Genomic DNA, 19,369 nt, shown 5'->3' on the forward strand with positions numbered 1-19,369 from the left:
CCTCTTCTCTCCCTGAGACCTCGAATCAGACACCGGCCCTGACAGCTCGGTCTAGCTGCAGCAATCAACCTCGATCGACGACTGAACCACTGGCCGTTGTTCTGCCTATCATAGCAGCCCAAAATATTAATAGCCTGGCGAGACGCTTCTGCAGAGCTGGCGGCTAAGGAGAAGCGGTCAGTGATTGGTGGTGGTTAGTAGTGGCTTCGCGCCGGCCGCTTTCTGCAACGAACCAGTCCCTGACACCCCAAGGAGGCTTGAACCTGCGACAATGGCGCTTCTCATGTTGTCTTACTTTGTAGCAGTTCCTGATTCTTGCAGGTCGACCGAATGTGACCCTATCACCGACTGGTAGACTGTGGAGCCACTCGACTGCTTTGTTGTTTGGCGCCACTGTGTCAGGCTGGCTCTCGTTATAAAGACCCTTCGCCCACCCCCCAGCTGGGGGGTGTTCCGGGTCTACTCATCCTCTTCATCGTTTCATTCTCTTTTCTCTCTTGATATTCTGTTGTATTCTGTTAGACAGACACTCGTTAGTCTCGTCCTTTCTTCTCAGTCTTTCCCGACTCTGCACTTTGCTTCTGTTGCTTCTGTTATCGCTGGTTTCGATATCTTGGTCTCAATAGATCCGCTCTTTTCAACACCATGAAGACCACCTCTTTGGTCTCGGTCCTTTCCCTTCTGGCCACTGCCCGGGCCACTGGCTTGGTGAGTTACCCCAAGGTTCCTTCTACAGATATGAATCCGTACTGATGGGCGGCGGGCAGTGGTGGGGTAGTGACGAATGCTATACTGCTCCCGATAACACCGACAACGAGTGTACCGAGCAGCAGCAGTCTGGCTTCACCTGGGACGACCTCGATATTGGCGACTTCAGCTCGTTCGGTGGCTTGGACTTCTCCGGCTTCAGCTGCAGCAATGGTTTCGGTGGACTGCGTACCCGGACCTTCAATGTGAGTATAGGGACCCTGCCCTCTGACGAAAAGCGTCGACGGCCATTAATATTCTTCTTCTTAGAGCAAATGCATTACCGGAAAGATTGGCAAGGGTATCACAAAGTCCTCCGGCCCGTCCATCTCGTGCGGTGAGGACAGGGCTGGCTTCTCCATTGACAAGTTCCACCTCTTCACCTCCGTCGACGCCGACGTGGTCATCTCCTTTGGCATGCCCGACGGTTCGACCTGCAAGAAGCACGCACGGTGCTCTTCCGCTGGTACGGAAGTCACCAATGACCAGTGCGGTGGTGCTACATCTGTTGGATTCGAGCTGCCAGATGACAGCGAGCACGACGACTGTGATCTCGGTATTGGAAGCATCGGGTTCGTCTGTGGTCCAGGCAAGCCGACGTACACTCCTCCTGCTGAGACTCCCTCCGAGACGCCGTCCGCGACGCCTACTCCAGAGGCCCCGACGTCTAGCAGCACTCCTGTGATCGGTGTCCCGACTCCTACTGGCTCCAGCCCTGTCACCTCGTCCACTCCTGTCATCCCGCCTACTACTACGTCCTTCTCGAGCATCCCCGGCAGCAGCTCCGTGCCATTCACCATCTCAACCGTCTACACCACCAGCGAGATTACTATCACGCAGTGTGCGTCTACCGTGACCAATTGCCCTGCGGATTCCACCTCGGTGACAACTTCGACGGTATTCGTGTCCACTACCTGGTGCCCGGTAACTCCTACAGAGACGCCGTCCACTCCAACTGATACTGAAGACGTCCCTCCTGCGGAGACCTCCTCGTCGGAGACCACTACCACTGTCTCAATCCCCGCTGAGACGTCGACGCCTGCTGCCCCTGAAACCACTACCCCGGTTATTCCCACCAGCGTCAGCCCTGGCTCGTCCTCCGTCATTCCTCCGGACATGACAACTACGGAGATCACCTACACGACTGTCACTTGGTGCCCAGTTACCGATACGATCACCTCCGACGAGTCCACGTTTACTACCGTGACTACCAGCACTCTGAGCACGACGACCATCACTGCAACGACCACCATCTGCAATCGCTGCACATTGACCGGTGTTCCATCGCCTTCTGAGACCCCTGCTGTTCCATCGGAAACCCCCGATGTCCCAACCGACGTCAACCCTACTACCACCCCAGAGGCCCCAGAGACCTCGGAGACTCCTGTCCCTGAAACTCCTGTCACCGAGATCACCTACACCACAGTCACTACCTGTCCTGTCACTACCACTATCACTAGTGGCGATTCCACAATCACTTCCACTTACACCACTGTCTCTACCGCCACGATTACCGAGTCGGCAACCGCCTCCGTGCCAACCGCGGTCCTCCCCACGACAACCCCTGAGGCACCAGTTCCCGGGTCAACCGTCACCGAGATCACATACACGACTGTCACTACCTGCCCTGCAACAACCACAATCACCAGCGGCGATTCCACAATCACGTCAACTTACACCACGATCTCTACGCAGACCCTGACTTCTACCTCAACCATCGCCGTGCCAACCTCTGTCTCTCCTGAGGAAACTCCTTCAACCCCCTCGGAGACAGAAACCTCCTCTACCCCCGTCCCAACGACCTCTTGCCCCAACGTTGTTCCTAAATGTATCAATACCTGGCTCAACCTCATCCCGGACTGCAAGTCCAACAGCGATATCACCTGCTTCTGCCCCTCATCCGAGTTCACCGAGAAGGTTATCTCTTGTATCCAGGCATGGGGTGCTGATGCAGACGAGGTTCAAGCCGCTCTCTCCTACATGGCTGGTATCTGCGCCGCTTATGTCCCTGAGAACCCCGGAATCATCACCAATGTTCCTACGACGATCACCCTCACCCCGCCTCCCGCCGCGACGCCTACGGATGTGAGCCCTGAACAGACTGGCTCTGAATCGCAGTCTCCGGTTCCCACGGCCCCTCCATGCACGACAATTACTTACTCAACGTACACCGTCACCGTGCCGCAAGTTGGATTCTCCACTGCCACGGTCACGGAGACTGCTGGGTCGGGCGTCAACCCGGTGCAGACATCTACTATCGAGCTAGTTCCCCAGCCTACCGCGGCGCCGACTTCTGGCTCTGATTCCGGCTCCGGCTCGGGAGCTGGGTCAACCACCCTCGCCAACCCCTGGACAACAACCCTGGCCACAAACACGCCGTCGCAGACCGTGACGCCCTCGCCAACAGCACCGGTGTTTACGGGTGCTGCGTCGCCTCTCCACCGTGCTCCAGGCTCGATGGCTTGGTCGTGGGCTATGGCGCTAGCCCTGCCAGTATTTGCTCTCTGATCTTATTACCAAATTTAGTGTCGTTTCCCTTTCTTTCTTATATCCAGTTCGGGCTTTTTTATGTGTTTCTTTGGCTGCTGATATCTGTGTTAATTCTTTGTCCATGCCTAATATGCTACACATACACCGCCACATACATCGGCTGGATGATTGTTCTCTGACAGCTCGGGCACTTAGTTTCCAGCTTATTCCAGTTAATTCAAAACATACTGCACATGTATAATATCAAGACCGCAGAAAGATAGATAAAATGAATACGTACCTGAACTGGATTCGATCTTCTCTTCCACTATACTACCCATAGTCTGCCTCAGCTCGTGGAAAGCACGAAGCAAACCAGGGCCCGGGCGGCCGGCGGCCTCTACGACATGTCGTATAAGGGCCTTGAAATGCCCATTCACAGTCCACTTGAGACTCCCATCTTTTGTATCTGCTCGAGTCCAAGCCACTCTGCCCCATCACCTGCCCTTCACCTCACCGCCTCAAGGCCCTGATCATCTTTTTGTTCACTTTTTTGTTCCCACCCGCTCGATGATATAGAAGCCTCCTCCTTCTCCTTACTTCCACCGGATAATAGCAGGCAATTGACCCTATATTGACTCACTTCGAAGCACACAAGTAGTCACATTACCCACAAGTAGGCCGAGAAAGTGTTGGATGCAACTACAGAAAGCTCGAATGTCCGCATCCCATTCATCCAGGTCGCTTGGTGTTTGCCTAGCTTGGTGACGCGAAGCATCCAGTGAAAAGTTCACTGTAATACCCCGGCCATAAATCATACTGCTCAGGGGAAATATTAATGGCAATATTTCGTACTTAATAATACTCTAATATAACTCAGAGTCGCACGTAATGCGTACACCATGGTTCCTGAAATCAAGGTGGCAGTCGATCTTCCTCTTATCCCGTGTTATGCTGCCTAGCCCGCTCGATCATAGCTTCAGTAACTCTGATTCACAGGCTGTCCTAAAAATGCGAACCCAGGATGTCCCTGGGTAACCTATCCCTTGACTGGGCCAAACCGTCCAAGTGGCATTACGAGTCGTCCAATTATTTGCTCTAAACCCGTTTAGGTCCTCTACCTCGTCTTGAAAAGCTGCACAGAGACTGATTTACATCCCTGACTGAAAGAACGGCTTTGTACGGAAGTGGTAGTGGGAATTTTGAACTATAGACAGTGCCCTGGACTGGGTAGTCCTAAGGAATTCAAGCAAACGGCGTCGGAGAGCTGAGTTGAGCACGAACATAGGTAAATTAGGAAAAAATGTAAGATGGATAGTGGCTATTGTTCTAAGATAAGACACAACCTCACTGATATTTCAAGTCATACTGCTGGCATGGTATATAATAGCATTTGAAGTGTACGCAAAAAGGTATTATAGCATCGTAAACATCATAAATCATGCATCCCAGTTCCATGGCCACAGCCCATCCTCGTCCACAACCTTAGCCTCACGTTCCTGGATACGGCTCGATCTTCCTCTCAGTTACTGCAGAACTCTGGCTGCCCGACCTGCCAAAGATGGATAATATCGACTTTGATCTCGTAGGCTTGATAGGCTCGTTCTCAATTCCACTGGGTTTATCTCCCTTCTGTGCCTGCTCCTTAGCGGCAAGAACCTTTGCATTAGTCTTCTTCTCTCTAGCCTCCTGCGCCTCTTTGATGCCCCTACGGACCTCGGATGCGGATGCACCCTGTGCGGCCGTGGTCGTTAGAGTCTCGGTACTGCGAATTGGAGGTGTTGTTTCCGTTCCCATTCCCGTTTCTGCCGCCTTATTCTCAGAAGACTCTTGGTTTATATTCTCGATTTCCTCCTCTGTAACGAGGCGTTCGTTCTCAAGACGGACTTCACGGCCACGTTTGTGGCAGTACCAGAGGACAAAGAGGAGGACTGTCCATGCAAGATTAGCCAATTAACCCAAGAATTAAACAGTAGGTTACGGTAAGGAACTTACTAAACAAGGCCAACGACCAAAGCACATTCATTCCCAGCACAGCCGGGAACCTCGCTCTCAAGAACGCCATGATAGACCTCAACATCCCCACAATCGCGGCGGGCTTGCCCACAAGCTCCTTCAAGCTCGGTACTGAGATTCCTATTTTATTCGCCGCCGCCGCCGCCTTGCCGATATTATCTACATTCACACCGCTCCGACTTGCTCGTTCCGCAGCGACGGCGATCATCTCCGGAGCAAGCGACTCAGTCCATTTCTCAGGGAGTTTTTCGATTAGTTTTTGTAGGAAGCTGGGAAGATTCGAGTATGTGTCTTGTAACTGCTTGTTGCCGTTTGTTAGAAGCATCTCAAGGTCGTGGTATGCGGTTGGAACGCCGTTGATGAGGTCTTTGAAGATGAGCTTGAATTTGCGGAGGAGTTCTTGGGTTTCGTCAGATATGGAGAAGACGCGGTTGTTGTCCGCAGCTAGGTTGAGTTTGTCTAAAATGGCGGTCATGTCGGCATTCTCGCGTTGTTGTTCGGTTTCACTTGAGTCGATGGAGGTGGTGGGTGCGGTTTCTGGGAACTGGGGTTGATGCTGGGGTTGGGATGCCTAGGAATGAAGAGAGTATTAGCACTTTTCTTCTGATAAATAATTTGAAGGACCGTCAGCTATCTGGGATAGAAATACCTTTTTCTCGCTCTTCTTCCAGATCATACTCCATGGCCGCCTCTTCTTCTCCGGACTCTTCGGCCTCTCCAATTTAGCGTTCTCCTTTCCCTTCTCATTATCACCTGATGACTCTCCAGTCTTAGCCATGACTTTCTCCGCATTGCTGTCTCCAGACAATGACGGTTCCAGACCTGCTGCTGACTTTCTCCGTTCCTGCTCTCCCAGCTCTTTGCCAAACTCCTCGATCGGCGACTTCGGCGTCTGATCCTGACCTTGGGTCTGAACACCAGCAGAATATGCTGGCTCTTCGTCTCTATCTCCATCTCCAACTGGTGCTGGTACTGCGCCTTGGCCAGTTGGGGCAGACTCGGCTGTGAGAGTCTGTAAAAAGGCTTCGTCCTCCGGTGTCAGGACCGGATCGTGGGATCCACGCCGCCGTGGCTGTTGTGTCTCTGAGACAGGCTCTAAGGCGGGAGGTGCCTTTGTGTTGGCGTCGGTAGTCGCATTGGTACTTGTCCCCGATTTGCTTTTGAAGAAGCTGTTGAATTGCTGCATTACGAACTGCGTCTTCAGAGCAGTTCTGGACCTTTCTGTTCTAATGGAGTCTGGAGTATAGAAGTCTTAAAGTATCACTTTCGATTATATTCAGGTGTAAATCTCTAATCAGGATTTTGTGGCCTGGATTCCCCGGGATGGAGCGTTCTGATGAGAGTTGGCTGTGTGACGGTGGGCGTGACACTGGACGATGATGTAATATGTGGCGCAAAGATCTACACTCTCCACGTTCAAGCCACTGCACCGCCACTTCGATCCAGTTCTTGTTGGTATTGGGTTAGGGTGATCTTATTGGTTGATCAGGTACTATAGTCGCGGCGTCCATCAAGGATCTTGATTGCATGAACCGTGGTTTATGTGCCAATCAAGATGATCTGATATACCAGAGCAGGCAACAAAAACGGAAAAGCATGTGAAACCATGATCTTGCTGCAATGGAGCTGGCAGATTTTGGTAAGTCATGGTTCGGTTGACACATGAATGAGGCGAGTTGATGGTTCGATAACTTATGATTTAAGAACGATTAAAGAAATGTGTTCGACATCTGCAATCCATTATTTATAAAAGGACCTTATGATTCGGGTAGATTAACTGCGATACCGAGTGTGAGATGGCCCATCATGAGTTGCAGGAATGTCTAGTCAGTGATACGATAGGTAAGCCCTTAGCCCTGATTCGTGCTTTTGCTTCGAAATAGCATCATCACACGACATTCAGCTATGGCTCCTTCATATTCTTCCCATGGATAGATTAAATCTTTCCCCTAGAGGCTCTGATTTGGAGAGAATTTTAGAAGAAAAGAAAAGAACGGGTGATTGCATTGAACGAGTTCGAAGTCCAAGAAGAGGAGCAGGAGGGAGAAGATGCGCCGCTACCCCACCGTAGCCATTATCGGCACCGGGCCAGCAGGCATCTCAGCCCTAAGAGCGTTGCACGACGAGAAAGTGTTTGACAGAATCCGAGTTTTCGAGAGAAGAGATCGCCCTGGCGGAACCTGGAATTACGATGTGACGCCCTAGCGGTTCCCAGGGACATACCCGAGCACGGCTAGTCCGGTGCAGGGACAGAAACCGTCCACATTCCCGCAGAGGACAACGCCGGCGTTCCCTCAGACGACACAATGCCGACGGCGATGTATGGCTGGCTAGACACGAATGTGCCTGCAGATTTGATGGCGTTTACTCACACTCCACTTCCAGAGGAGAATTCCCCTATATCCGTGGAGAGGTATGGGGACGGGAATGCGACGAGGCCGTGGTATACTGTTGCGCAATATCTCCTTGAATTGGTTGAGTGGCTTCAGGGGTCTATCTCGTTTGAGACCACGGTTGTATCAGTGGAGAAAACATGGTCTGGTAAATGGAGGTTGACGCTGAGGCGGCCGGAAGCCGTGGAAGGGGGGAAAAGGGATTTATGGTGGCAGGAGGAGTTTGATGCGGTGATAGTTGCTACGGGACAATATAGCGAGCCGTTTCTCCCGAAGATTCCTGGATTGGATCGGGTGGTAAATACTCATCCGGAGACACTGGAGCATGTGAATGCAGTCCGGTCGCGGGAGCAGTACGCCAGCAAGAGAGTGGTGATTGTCGGAGGGAGCTTCTCGGCGAGTGATGCTGTGGGGGATATATACATGCTCGTGCGCGGTCCACTATATGTCTCCCGAAGCTCACATAGTCCGTATATAACGGAGATATGGAACTTGTCGAATGTCGAAGTGAGGCCAACAATCGGTCAGATCGAAGGCCAGGATCGTACGAAACTCAAGCTCACGTTTTCCGACGGCTCCAAGCTGGACGATGTTGACAAACTTATATTTGCGACTGGATACCGGTTCTCGGTCCCGTTCTTATCTCACCAGCCTGTTATAAAGGCCGACAGAGTACCAGGAACATATCAGCATGTTTTCAGAATCGGCGATCCATCCTTGGCTTTTTCTCGGGCTTGTTAGGGCGCCTTTGCTTTCCGGATGATGGAGTAAGAAGCTGTCGCGGTGGCCCGATATCACGCCGGACATGGAGGCGAGCTACCTAGTAAAGGAGACCAAGAGAGCTGGGAGGCGGAGCAGGTGAGCTCAAAGGGGATACATATAAGTTCCACGATGTCACAACCGAGATGAGGGAACATATGGACTTCTTGCGTGACCTAGCCGGTCCCCCAGCTGCTGGAACCGATGCATACGAGCTACCCCAGGTTCCTGATGAGTGGCTGGAGAATTCTTTCTCAGTGTTTCGGCTCAAGAACGAGTTTGGGGGAGGGTGAAGCGGGAAGCAGAGGCTCATAGGTTAGAGTAGAATAATATAACCTAACAAGTGGGAGCGATGATCTCGCAGAACCGATTTCGACACCCAGCCATCTCAGCATCAGTGGTCTGCCTCTCAAATTCCGGCTCCTTTTCAGCCCGTATCATGGCCAGCCATTTCCCATACCGCGCGTGCTGAGACCTGACCGGATTTAACCGTAGATCCTCGATACGATTGTACACAACGTTGACCCGTCTCAACGACGGTAGACGAGCGACCTGGGCGCACAACACAGCCCATGACAGCTGATCGCCCAGAGGGCCATTTTGCACATATAGCGGTGCGGGGTAGAGCCGCAAGTACTGTATACTATTGCGGGCAGTGTTGGAAAAGCGATCAAGGAGGAAGGTCAGAGAAGTCGGATTAGATGCAAAGCCGAATACAACACCGGAGAAAAGGACTGGGACCGCTTCGTGGTATATCTGATGGTTTGTTACCAGCAGGGCGACGGGAAGGTGTAGGGCAGGGCTCCGGGTGTACTTCAAATTCAGCTTTTGGTGCGGGGACGGTTTATAGGCTGCGCGGCGGGGAGCTGAAGGGCCTCGTTCGACTGTGACTTGAACAAGCTCAGACCATTCTGACGACGATGAAAAGGCGTACTGGTAGATGAGGAAACGGATCTCTGCCGGGAGAGAGAGGAATCCTGACGGAGTTCTGGGAGCGAAATGGGCTACTGTGCGGCAGCTGGTCTCAGAGATTGTTTCCGACTCAGTATCCGAGAGGCAAACGGTCTCAGACTCGTTGCTGTATAAGGAGAGAGTATCGGACTCGTGGTAGAGTTTTCGGCGCTTTGGCTCCATGATGAGGTGGATGTTGGGGGGTAGTGGACGATGAGGCTGCGAGGATGTGTGAGGCTGAGAGAGTTTGCTGCAGACTTACATTACGAGCACAGCCGCTGCCTAGTCTTCTTCCTAACTGGGTAATGATACAGTGTTGAGGATCTTGATGTCGAACTCATCATTCAAACTTGTCTCACTGTGTTGAGGGTTATGGTACTGAATCCACCGAAAGAGGGAGAAAGAAGAGTTTTACCTAACGCCAGCCCTCGAGGTATTTCTGGCCGAGAAACCCATCCAGCATTACTGTTTAGGGCCTCAAGACAGTAGGAATATGAGACCAATGCTCTACCATTATGCTGTCTGATCGGCTGTGTACCGCTTCTGCAGATTACATGTAGCTACCTTCTAGAGCATGCGTAGACTCTATAGATTATAGTTTACTGGAACCTAGATTTACACGGGCATACCTCAGACAGCTTTCAGGCCTACGGTCTACCAAGCTCGAGTCTTAGAAGCACATAAGCATTACCTGGTCATGTCACACATTATATTCGTCTCCCGGCGGCCTCTTCAGACCAGGCAGTGGTTAAGTACCATGAGCGACTCAAAGAGTGGAGATGACACAAAGGTGCAGAAATAACAGTGGGCAGGTGGTTGGCAGTCTCTTTAACTCGCAAAACACAGACCAGAGCAGTGAACAGATATTAATGGGCGTGGTGCAGTCGACGCAAATAAGTAATTAGGCAACTTTCATGGCGCCGATGCCGGCAGCCAGCTTGGAAAAGCGCAAATTTCAGTTGGAAAAAAAGTTGCATGTTGTTCTGGCAATCTGGCGTAAATGATGTGCTTTGAATTCGGTATAGAGATTAATTCTTTTCTCCTTTTTTTTTTTGGATTTTCTGTTTCTGAATGTTGTGCACCATGTAGATTCCGGGAGAGATCACTTCCAGCTGAGAGCTTGAATGTTAGCGCTGAATATGAGTATATGTATATACGGAAGAGTACCTCATCTCTCCAAGATCGTCCATATGATTACACATGGCAACGAACAGATCAAAGAAGAACTTGTGTCCCATTTCCATCTCGAGTTGCATGGTTCCGCTGCGCTTGAAGATGTCGCGGGTCCGAATGATCATGGCCAGGTAATGGGCGCGCAGACGGGACTCTGAGTCCGGTGTATTATCGTACGCATATCGCGCAGACCGGAGTAGGATCTCGATTGGGATACCAGTATGCAAGCCCTGCTTGCGCAGAGCAAGGTCCTTGAGCCCTTCGAGACCATACTTCTCGGCCGCGCAGTACACTGCAGTATCCCGGAGAACGAGATCTCCCACTCCAGAGTGAAAGATCGTCGACTGGCTCAGGCCGCTGCCGCCCGGGTGGTTGGCGTCCTGGAAGCTCTCGAGTTCCCATGTCTTCCGGCCCTTTTTGGGTTGTAGGCGCGGAGTATAGTCACCTTTATACAGGAACTCGAGAACGCAGGACATAACTTCTGGCTCTCTGCATTGCGTTAAATATGCCATTTATAAAAACTGACACGGGCATTTATACATACTCGTCGGGCAAAATCAAAGCCTTGTTCACGCTTCCGGCCGGGAACTGATCCCTAAGCACCGTATCAAAGTACGGAGATCGAGACAGAATGTCTTCGTGAGCTACGAAAAGACGCTGATCTCGACTCACAACCAACGTTACTATTGGGCTATGAAACGGACTGTCACAGGCTGTTAGCACTAATTCCTCCTCCATGCGCTGACTCACTCATCCATCGAATTTTCCAGCGTCTCCTGCATCTTCATCCTCGCATGCCCATCAAACGACCTCCTAGAGGCCTTGGAAGCCTTAGCAACCTTGTCCCTAGAAAAAAAAGAGCGCTTGACAACCATGGCGTTGTCGGTGCTATCCATCAACTTAGCCAGGAACGAGACGAGAGACAGCCAGGTGTAGAGGCAAAGGAGCGACAGAAGTAACCAGATAAGAGGAAAAGAACGGACGGCGTAGTCGAAAACAAATGACGTAGCCGAATCACGCACGTTGCATGAAAAGAGTCCTGGGAGCCTTTCCAAGACAAAATCCGTCTCGTAGCTGAAGGCCTTCATTGAAAACCCACTACTGACGCTCGAGATGGAGCAGAGTCCTGGAAGGACTGCTTGCGCGGACGCGCATCTACTTTTTTCCCCTGAAGAAATAGAAGTAGATGCTCGCGGCGTGGATTGTCGACTCTGTGAAGCGTGAGGGAAGAAGAGGAGACAGTACGAAGCTGGGAACGACGAGATATAGGCAGACGCGCTATCATGTGACGCTGATAGGCAGTCATGTGTGACAGTAGTTGGAGTGATTGGAAGCTTGAAGATTAAATGCCCTATTATGCATAGAGAACCGCCCAATGAGGGCTAGATCAAGCGGCCGTGCTGAAGGATTGGCGGAACTTACTGGGGCTTACTGGTTTGGACCTCTGGGAAGGGAAGATAGACCAATACGAAGTACTTGGATGTAGTAAGAGTGTTTTAGACAATCTCTTATTAGCATCAACGAAGAGATGAGTCAGAACAAACACCTCATGGAACTGAAAGACGGCAAAAACACGCCCCGACTGATAAGAATACATGCACTACAAGAGGACCAACCAGTCAGATAACTCCAGCAGTGAGAATGGATACAAATTGCGAGCTCGCTCGCTCGCTCAATCGAGAAATGGCAAATATTAATCAGCCATCGAAAACAGTAGTAAAAATACCAACAGCACCTCCATGCTCATCGCCTACCGACTCTTTACACCGTACATCCCGAAAGTTTTCACGGCAGAGTGTGCATACTCAGGCGGCAGCCTTCTTCCGTCCACGCTTGGGCTTCTCAGCAGCAGGCTCAACTTCGCTGTCTTCGACAGCCTTCTTCTTTCCACGCTTGGGAGCAGGCTTTGCTTCTTTGGCTTGATGACCACGCTTCGCAGGCCTGCGCTTCGGCTCAGGGGACTCATTTGCGCTGTCATCGGATTGAGACGAAATGGCAGGAACTTGCTTCGGAATCCTCGTTGGGGTCCTCTTGGACCTCTTGGGCGAAGCGGCCCCTGCATCGTGGTTGTTATCGTCAACTTGCACGCGGCTGCGCTTCTTAGACTTGGAGCTGGGGGACTTCTTCTCTTTGGTTGCGTCGTCATTCTCTTCCTGTAAACGAACTGGTCAGTGTCATCTGGTTCGCTCATGTCCAGGAAAAGTATATGTACATCGTCTGCATGTTCAGCCTTCTTTGCTTTTTTTGTTTTCTTTGCCGGAGTCTTCTGCTCTTCAGCGGCGTCATCTTTCTCTTCCTGTAAGTGTGTCAGCTACTTTGCGAATTCCCTCATGGCGATGAGGGCCTACGTACTTCATCTGCATCTTTTGCTTTCTTGGCCTTAGCTGAGGCTCTCACCCGGAAGCCGCTGCTGCCGCGCACATTCATCTCAGGATCCTGCACGATGTCAGCCATGCGCTCTTCTTGCACACATCACGGATACAGGCCAAGAAAAACTTACACCCCTCCAATCCTCATCGTCGACATGACCCTGATCCAAAGCCCTTGCAACCTTCTCCTGAAGCTCAGCCGGGAGATCCTCATACCCATCAAGCGTCTCGAGGTCTCTGTCGTCACCTTCGCCAACAAGTTCGTTGATATTGGCGATGACCTTGGGGGTGACACAACCCCTAAGGCGCCATTATTAGTTAAACTCTATCAGACCATGCCATTAAAGTGAAAATGGTGGTATCGACGATAGAACGCTGTGCAACTTACCAGTGTCTCCAAAACCAAGATTGGAATCTCTCCGTGTCGACCCAGCTGCCTAATCGCAGCTCGCCTTTGGCAATCTTGATCTTCTGCTCTTTGCATTCCTTGTTTTGGCAGCCTGCGCGGCCGGTAGACGCTTGCTCTATTTTTGCATTAGAGTCCCGTTTTCTTGAATTGGTGGTTAGATTCTTAGATTTACCTAACCGATAGGATGGCATGTTGACACGACGTCACTCTCTACGTAGCTTTCTGGATTATGCTTTTCAAACAGGAAAGAATAGGAATGAGGAAAAAAAAATAGGAAAGATCTGGAAATTAACTCAAAAGTTGATACAATGAACGATTAGACTTCACGCAAAGAATGAGAGAAAAGTTGAAAGAGATGGTTGGAATGAATGAAGAGAGTCAAAAGGGCGGCGGCTGGAAAAGGACGGGACGCCGACCATGTCCGCAGGGACGCGAGGCCCCGTTGTCGTTGACTGCATGCAACCACCTTTGGTTGTTCAGTCTAATGTCTTCTTTGCCTCTCTCTGAATTTAGGATAGGAGAACATTGATTTAAATATCGTGGAAACATAAAAAATTTAGGATGTTGAGACATAAAGTGCACCTGTGCTGTACGATTAGCCAAAATGCCAGGGCATTTTCTCCCAAATCAGAACCATGATCGTTTTAAAATTCTGTCCAGACTCATATATGACATTTATACAGAGCAGCTCGTCTAGGTCCCATAGAAGCACGTTTTCTACTTCAGCCTTTCGAGCAGCCTCCTTGCCCAGTAAAGCAGGCTCAAAGCTCTAAGACCTATTAAGCCACTGCAGTATAGTCTTTGCTTCTCAAGAATTTGAGCGAACGATGCAATCTGCTCCTGGGCGTCTTTGTAGGACTTTACATAAATAAATCGTTGTGACTGAAAACAATGTCGCATCCGTTCTGCGTTTTCTGCAGCCAAGGAGCTCCATAGACTAGAAGAGCGAGATAGAAAGCGTAACACCCTGGTAGTACCAGCGTTTTAAATCATAAGGAAGCTTGTCACACATCCTGTTGTGATAATAAGGTTGACTATTCATGGGAAGGAAGTGTAATCGAGAAAATATTTGTGTTCGGAGACTATTGCTAATCACACATGAGTCTAAAGTATAAACCGGTCGGATCCTTGCGAAGCAGTTACCTTTGAGACCACCCGTGCTTTGAGATCTGTTTCCAACCTTTCCAAAGCACTAACGAGTTTCTGTAACAGCACAGTAGCGCCTTGGCTGAGACGGGAGCAGAAAGCAGACGCCTTAGAGTCCTGGTGGGATTCTGAAGTGCGGTTATGATGCTCAATCATTACTCGCGCTTCTTGGATGGCTTTGCGTAATAGTTGTGGACGTGGAGAGGGTAGTCCAGGGAGGTAATTCCAGACGAGGACATCCTCAAGGCCACGGATGGGATGTTCAAGAGCATGTATAATGAAGCGGCGGGTCAGGAGGAACACCTTCTCTTTGTACTGGGACGATTCAATCGTCCTGCTGCCTTTGGCAGCGAGACTTTCATAGCCCGCCTCGTCTGAAAGAGTCTGAGTATGAGTCGATAGATGAAGGAATGGCGGGAACTCACTGTAAAATGGATCCTGCACAAGGATCAACCCCATTATAGAGACCAGCAACTGCAATACAGTGGACCTTGCTGGCGACCATCTCTCGTCAAGGTCCCGAGTTGGCCATGTCCCAAGAAGGCTGAGACAGATATTGCCATCTTCGGACAAGTTCGGGTTGATAGAGCCTTCACCAGACCCCCAAGAATGAAAGAATGCTGATGGGGGTGAATGAGGGAAGTCTGAAGGAAAGTGCATGTCAACCACATATGGCGCATGCTCATATGGAGTGCTTTCGGCACCGATAAACAATATTCGTAAAAGATCTATTCTAGATTCCCATGATCGGACAAAGATGCCGGACGGTAACGAAGATTCGAGGATCGCAAACTCTTTGCGAATTCGCTTCATCCGTTCCGTGGACGAGCCAGCGTGATTCTGGTTTATGAAGTGATGGTCAACGGGAGGTAGGTCTTCTAGCACGGTGAAGCCTGGAGGAGACAGCGTCGGCACGGGAAAGCTAAGAATGGCTGGCAAGCCGGATTTTGTAGGTGCTGGGGTAGGCGTGCCATCAACAGCAATCTCTCCGTCGTCAGGCATTGGACTTTCCAAACAAGTTTCCGACACTGTCATTACCAACCCACGTTCTATTGTCCCAATCTTGAGCTCGCCCTCTTGTGAAGTGACAAGCTCATTACAGTTAGGGAAGCCGTGGTTATCATCTTTCACAATACACCCGTTGGCGGTGGCACCAGCGAGAGTATCTTCGTTCAGATAGGGCGAGGAATGATCCTGCACGTTTGGAGTGACTGACTCAGCGGAAGTGATAACTACCAGAATTCTCTCAAAAGGAACCTGAATATCACGACAGCCGCTGGGGCCTGGGAATCGAACGGTGATATTGCCGCTAGTATCCTTCGCGACTATCTTGCCGAAAAAGTCGTTTAGAGGTGCCGCATCACTATTTTGAATGCTGTACCGCCGACGCAGTGAAGGCACTTGTACAGTAGTCGTATTCTTAAACCACTCAGAGGAGATGAGTGCGGATTTTATTGACTGCAGATACGATGACGGGTCGAGAAACGCATCAGCAGCAATGGAGTGTATGCGGCGCGGCTCATTCACCTTAGGTATATCGTGCGGTATTGAAGACATAACCGATTGACTAATAGACGCCGGGGCAACAACAACATAATCTCCCAGATTCTTGCTCAGAGCGGGAAATGTGGTAAGTTCATAGACAGACACATCCGTGATTGTATCGCCCAATCTACCTAAAGAACAGCTAGGGTTAAGCGAATTGCCACCATTGATTAACTCAATATCCGTATCCTGATACCAGCGGACGGACGCTATCCGTTCTCGGCTGTCAAATGTGTGAACGATACCAAGTTGTTGGATACGCAGTGTCTCGTTAAAGCGGCCACGAGCGAGACGTGACACTATTCGCCTGTTTGCAGTATGAAAGTTTATAACACTGACGCTGTCTTTCAAGGCAACCATATCTCCAGGATATAGCTCGTCTCCGCCTGCGTCACTCGGTAGAAGAGAAGTGGCAGTTTCGGTAGTACAGCTTCCGTTCTGCCACTGTACGGTGACCTGTGTTTTGGCCGAGACAATTCGAAAAATATTCAAGTCATACCCAAAACTCTGATGTGATGGAACCTGCCAAAGTCCAGGATACTTCACTTGGGCGTGTGCTGGGTTATGAAACCGGACATAGGACCCGACATCAAACATCGGATCACAACCCCCTGCCAAAGAGTCCTGGTTTGGAGATCGCACGAAATTGCATCTTATGGCGTCTTGCTGCAAGGTGGATGCTCTCAGCACCTCCTCAGTAGAAACATAATATGAACGTCCATCAGCAAACACGTTGGAACACAGCCAATGTACGTGGATTCTCTCTGCAGGCGTCGCCAGCACATAGCCCTGAACTACTGATCTCTGGGCTCCGAGTGGACGATCGGCTCTGCTGAGATTCAATCTTTCAGTGAAGACTGATTGCCCAGGGTAGATTGAATCAGTTCCCGTAGTCCACACATACTTTCCATCCCCTACATCGCGGCTCTTTAGGTCTACCGACGATATGGCGCAAGCAGGGTCCGAGATGGGAAGCTCTAGGGCGTAGGGGTCAAGAGGTGACACAACTCTCGAGTCTGGGAGGAGGAGAATGACATCGTGTTCAACCTCCTGGACAAGTCCCAACTTCTGGCGGTATATGATATAATCACCTTCCGAGAACTGTTCCTGGCCCCTTAGGTCCGATTGTGGAACATCGTAGAGCAAGAAAGGGCCTGCTTCCTCAGATGCAGAAGATGCCTCGTATCCCTTGTAGGGTTTCTCGGTGAACCTCACTGGAAGATAGTCTCCTGTTATAGGGTCGCGTGGCTGATAGATAATTGGCTCAAGAGTACATCTCCTGGACACACCAATAATCGTGCCACTCATTGTGTCATTTTCACTGAGATTGTGTTTCACCGTCTCACCAAGCTCGTAGACACGGTCAACGAGTTCGAGGTCATTTTCATGAATAAGAGAGCTACCATGCGAGGGCTGAATATAGATCACGAAAACGTAACCTTCCGGGGGCTTATGATTTATTAGAATCTGCCAGATCGAAGAATATCTTTAACCTACCGTTGATGTAGTAATAAAAATATCAACGTCCTCTTCTGGCACGCCGTCATATGTGCCGGTCAAAAGCTCGCCCAGCAGTTCCGGCTCTTCTAGCTTCGATAATGTCAATACGTGGTATTGTTGATGGGTTGGATACGAAAACCAGGCAACATACATCATGAGGGCTTCTCTACTCGCAGCATCAGTCCAGAATGTGAGAACGTATCCACTCTACTTACGCAGACCCGCCCTATCATAGAAGGGTTGGACTTGAGTCGACATATATCACCAGCGATGAACTAGTGAGCGAGCGTTGGCATGAGCCCATCAGGTAGACCCGAGCCCCTCCAGTTCCATTTCCGCAACTGTACATGAGCAACCTGGCCGAGAGCTACTTACCTTGACTTGTGGTCCAGCCTCAGAGGCTGCCGCAGATGAGGCATCATTTCCTGAGTCCATAGACCTTCTTACGCTGCCAAATAAAGATAAATAAGATGTTGAAACTGGCTTCTAGAGACTCAGACGGATAAGAAGAATAAGCCGGCCACTTGATTGATTACTGATGCCAGAGGTATGGTATGATTGCCAGACAGCTTTATGTACTATGGGAATAGGGGTAATTCGAGTCTGGCCCAATAAAAGAGCTATTGATATAGTTGACGACAGCCAAAGAGGCGATGCATGTCATTGCGAAAGCGAGCGGGGGAATATGAAGATAACCCAGCAGGACAAGAGGAGATTGCCCAGCCCAGCTGGCTGTCACATGCATAGAGGTCGCTTTTGTCCTCGACCGAGCATCGACCAAGCTACCAACCTCGACCTCGACCATCGAGCCGCCATCATATTTGGATTTGACCGCCGCGGGAAGAGAGCCTGATCGATGTATCAGAGGCTGAGGCTGGCTAGGCACTCGAGCGGTTGGCGGAGCAGTCGCCCATGAGCTTAAACCACTGGCGATCTGACCCGCCCAGAGCCCCAGAACCATCCAGGACCCAACATTTTTCGTCGTCATCAAACTTCTCCCACAGCACAGCTACCGACGGTACGCTACCTTATCTGCTCTGGCTCTTTCATTCGTTCTCGGACCACGCCAGAAGCCTGAAATTTACTTTGAACCTAACTGCGTCAGCCGCGTCAAAGTCGAGTTTCACACGACCCGGCGCAACATCCAGCCAGAATCACCAAACGTCGCCTACCAGACCTCTGACCGTCCCCTGGCGCTTCCCTTCTTAGATCGCCCGGGAAACACCACCCTCACAACTAGGACCGCAGTTAAAATGTCTGAACCAGGTCCCTCCTCAGTCCCCACCTCCGCCGACCCCCGGAGCCACCGCCCAACAAAGCGGCGCGCTGTATCCCCCCATAGCGAACAAGCAAGCGTAATAAACTCGCTCTTCCGAGACCCGTCCAAAGAAATAAAGCTCCCAACGCCTTCGACCCAAAAATCAGCCTCATCCCTTCCAGCGCCGCCGGAAATCGTTGCGAACGTGCAGGGGTCGTCCGCCGGTGCAGGGTCCGGAGAATTCCATGTTTACAAGGCGAGTCGGCGGCGCGAGTATGAACGGCTACGGCTTATGCAGGAGGAGGTTGATCGGGAGAAAGAAGGGGCTGAGTGGCAGCGGAAGCAGGAAGAGGTGAGAAGGAAAGATCAAGAGAAGACGGAGAAGAATCGGCGGAGGAGGGAGAAGAGGAACAAGGCGAAGGCAAAGGGAGCCAAGAAGGGTGCTGGTGCTGGTGCTGCTGGTGCTGGGGCTGATGCTGGGGGTGCTGCTGAGGGTGGGAAGGGGTCGGATGAGATGGATGTTACGGAGGAGAAGGGCGTAACGACGAATAAGACCGGTGAAGAGGACCAGACGGAAGCGGCTGTTGAGACGTCTGGAGTTATCATCCATGATGATGAGTAACAATCGAGGAGG

The 19,369-nt window shown here is 50.9% G+C and overlaps 8 protein-coding genes across 8 annotated transcripts, besides 1 other annotated feature; 3 read left to right on the forward strand and 5 right to left on the reverse strand.

The window, feature by feature from the left end:
• Positions 1–19,369: part of a sequence feature (contig 1.51 915..1114266(-1)) that runs on past both edges of the window.
• On the forward strand, positions 280–3,470 carry ANIA_03141 (extracellular serine-threonine rich protein). Its single transcript, XM_655653.2, has 3 exons — positions 280–708; positions 768–953; positions 1,018–3,470. Exons 1-3 carry the CDS (start codon positions 646–648, stop codon positions 3,253–3,255), a joined length of 2,487 nt encoding a protein of 828 aa, XP_660745.1. The 5' UTR covers positions 280–645; the 3' UTR covers positions 3,256–3,470.
• ANIA_03140 (uncharacterized protein) lies at positions 4,554–6,523 on the reverse strand. Its single transcript, XM_655652.2, has 3 exons — positions 5,882–6,523; positions 5,212–5,803; positions 4,554–5,147 (listed from the first exon to the last, which is right to left on the reverse strand). Exons 1-3 carry the CDS (start codon positions 6,416–6,418, stop codon positions 4,708–4,710), a joined length of 1,569 nt encoding a protein of 522 aa, XP_660744.1. The 5' UTR covers positions 6,419–6,523; the 3' UTR covers positions 4,554–4,707.
• ANIA_03139 (uncharacterized protein) lies at positions 6,839–8,366 on the forward strand (the record flags this gene model as incomplete). The annotated part of the gene is made up of 3 exons (XM_050612540.1): positions 6,839–6,871; positions 7,275–7,362; positions 7,480–8,366. The coding sequence occupies 3 exons, from the start codon at positions 6,839–6,841 to the stop codon at positions 8,364–8,366; spliced, it is 1,008 nt and encodes a 335-aa protein (XP_050468451.1).
• Positions 8,721–9,518, reverse strand: ANIA_10366 (uncharacterized protein; the record flags this gene model as incomplete). The annotated part of the gene is made up of 1 exon (XM_050612541.1): positions 8,721–9,518. The coding sequence occupies one exon, from the start codon at positions 9,516–9,518 to the stop codon at positions 8,721–8,723; it is 798 nt and encodes a 265-aa protein (XP_050468452.1).
• On the reverse strand, positions 9,960–11,716 carry ANIA_10356 (uncharacterized protein). Its single transcript, XM_050612542.1, has 4 exons — positions 11,259–11,716; positions 11,053–11,211; positions 10,503–10,997; positions 9,960–10,447 (listed from the first exon to the last, which is right to left on the reverse strand). Exons 1-4 carry the CDS (start codon positions 11,594–11,596, stop codon positions 10,438–10,440), a joined length of 1,002 nt encoding a protein of 333 aa, XP_050468453.1. The 5' UTR covers positions 11,597–11,716; the 3' UTR covers positions 9,960–10,437.
• Positions 12,314–13,639, reverse strand: ANIA_03137 (uncharacterized protein; the record flags this gene model as incomplete). Its single annotated transcript, XM_655649.2, has 6 exons — positions 13,459–13,639; positions 13,266–13,401; positions 13,009–13,177; positions 12,861–12,944; positions 12,721–12,804; positions 12,314–12,661 (listed from the first exon to the last, which is right to left on the reverse strand). Exons 1-6 carry the CDS (start codon positions 13,475–13,477, stop codon positions 12,314–12,316), a joined length of 840 nt encoding a protein of 279 aa, XP_660741.1. The 5' UTR covers positions 13,478–13,639.
• Positions 14,376–18,135, reverse strand: ANIA_03136 (ubiquitin-conjugating enzyme E2). Its single transcript, XM_050612543.1, has 2 exons — positions 17,475–18,135; positions 14,376–17,444 (listed from the first exon to the last, which is right to left on the reverse strand). The coding sequence occupies exons 1-2, from the start codon at positions 17,631–17,633 to the stop codon at positions 14,391–14,393; spliced, it is 3,213 nt and encodes a 1,070-aa protein (XP_050468454.1). The 5' UTR covers positions 17,634–18,135; the 3' UTR covers positions 14,376–14,390.
• ANIA_03135 (PRKRIP1 family protein) lies at positions 18,731–19,357 on the forward strand (the record flags this gene model as incomplete). The annotated part of the gene is made up of 1 exon (XM_655647.1): positions 18,731–19,357. The coding sequence occupies one exon, from the start codon at positions 18,731–18,733 to the stop codon at positions 19,355–19,357; it is 627 nt and encodes a 208-aa protein (XP_660739.1).

The sequence above is a fragment of the Aspergillus nidulans genome, chromosome VI (genome assembly GCF_000011425.1).
Source record: "Aspergillus nidulans FGSC A4 chromosome VI".
Classification (NCBI taxonomy): Eukaryota; Fungi; Ascomycota; class Eurotiomycetes; order Eurotiales; family Aspergillaceae; genus Aspergillus; species Aspergillus nidulans.

Coding starts and splice junctions, on each gene's coding strand:
- ANIA_03141 (XM_655653.2), top strand. CDS start 646: ATGAAGACCACCTCTTTGGTCTCGGTCCTTTCCCTTCTGGCCACTGCC. Junction 709..767: donor CTGCCCGGGCCACTGGCTTG/GTGAGTTACCCC, acceptor GGCGGCGGGCAG/TGGTGGGGTAGTGACGAATG. Junction 954..1,017: donor TGCGTACCCGGACCTTCAAT/GTGAGTATAGGG, acceptor TCTTCTTCTTAG/AGCAAATGCATTACCGGAAA.
- ANIA_03140 (XM_655652.2), bottom strand. CDS start 6,418: ATGCAGCAATTCAACAGCTTCTTCAAAAGCAAATCGGGGACAAGTACC. Junction 5,804..5,881: donor GGAAGAAGAGCGAGAAAAAG/GTATTTCTATCC, acceptor CTTCATTCCTAG/GCATCCCAACCCCAGCATCA. Junction 5,148..5,211: donor TTGGTCGTTGGCCTTGTTTA/GTAAGTTCCTTA, acceptor TTGCATGGACAG/TCCTCCTCTTTGTCCTCTGG.
- ANIA_10356 (XM_050612542.1), bottom strand. CDS start 11,596: ATGAAGGCCTTCAGCTACGAGACGGATTTTGTCTTGGAAAGGCTCCCA. Junction 11,212..11,258: donor CTGGAAAATTCGATGGATGA/GTGAGTCAGCGC, acceptor AGCCTGTGACAG/TCCGTTTCATAGCCCAATAG. Junction 10,998..11,052: donor GCTTTGATTTTGCCCGACGA/GTATGTATAAAT, acceptor AACGCAATGCAG/AGAGCCAGAAGTTATGTCCT.
- ANIA_03136 (XM_050612543.1), bottom strand. CDS start 17,633: ATGATGTATGTTGCCTGGTTTTCGTATCCAACCCATCAACAATACCAC. Junction 17,445..17,474: donor TTTTTATTACTACATCAACG/GTAGGTTAAAGA, acceptor TCGATCTGGCAG/ATTCTAATAAATCATAAGCC.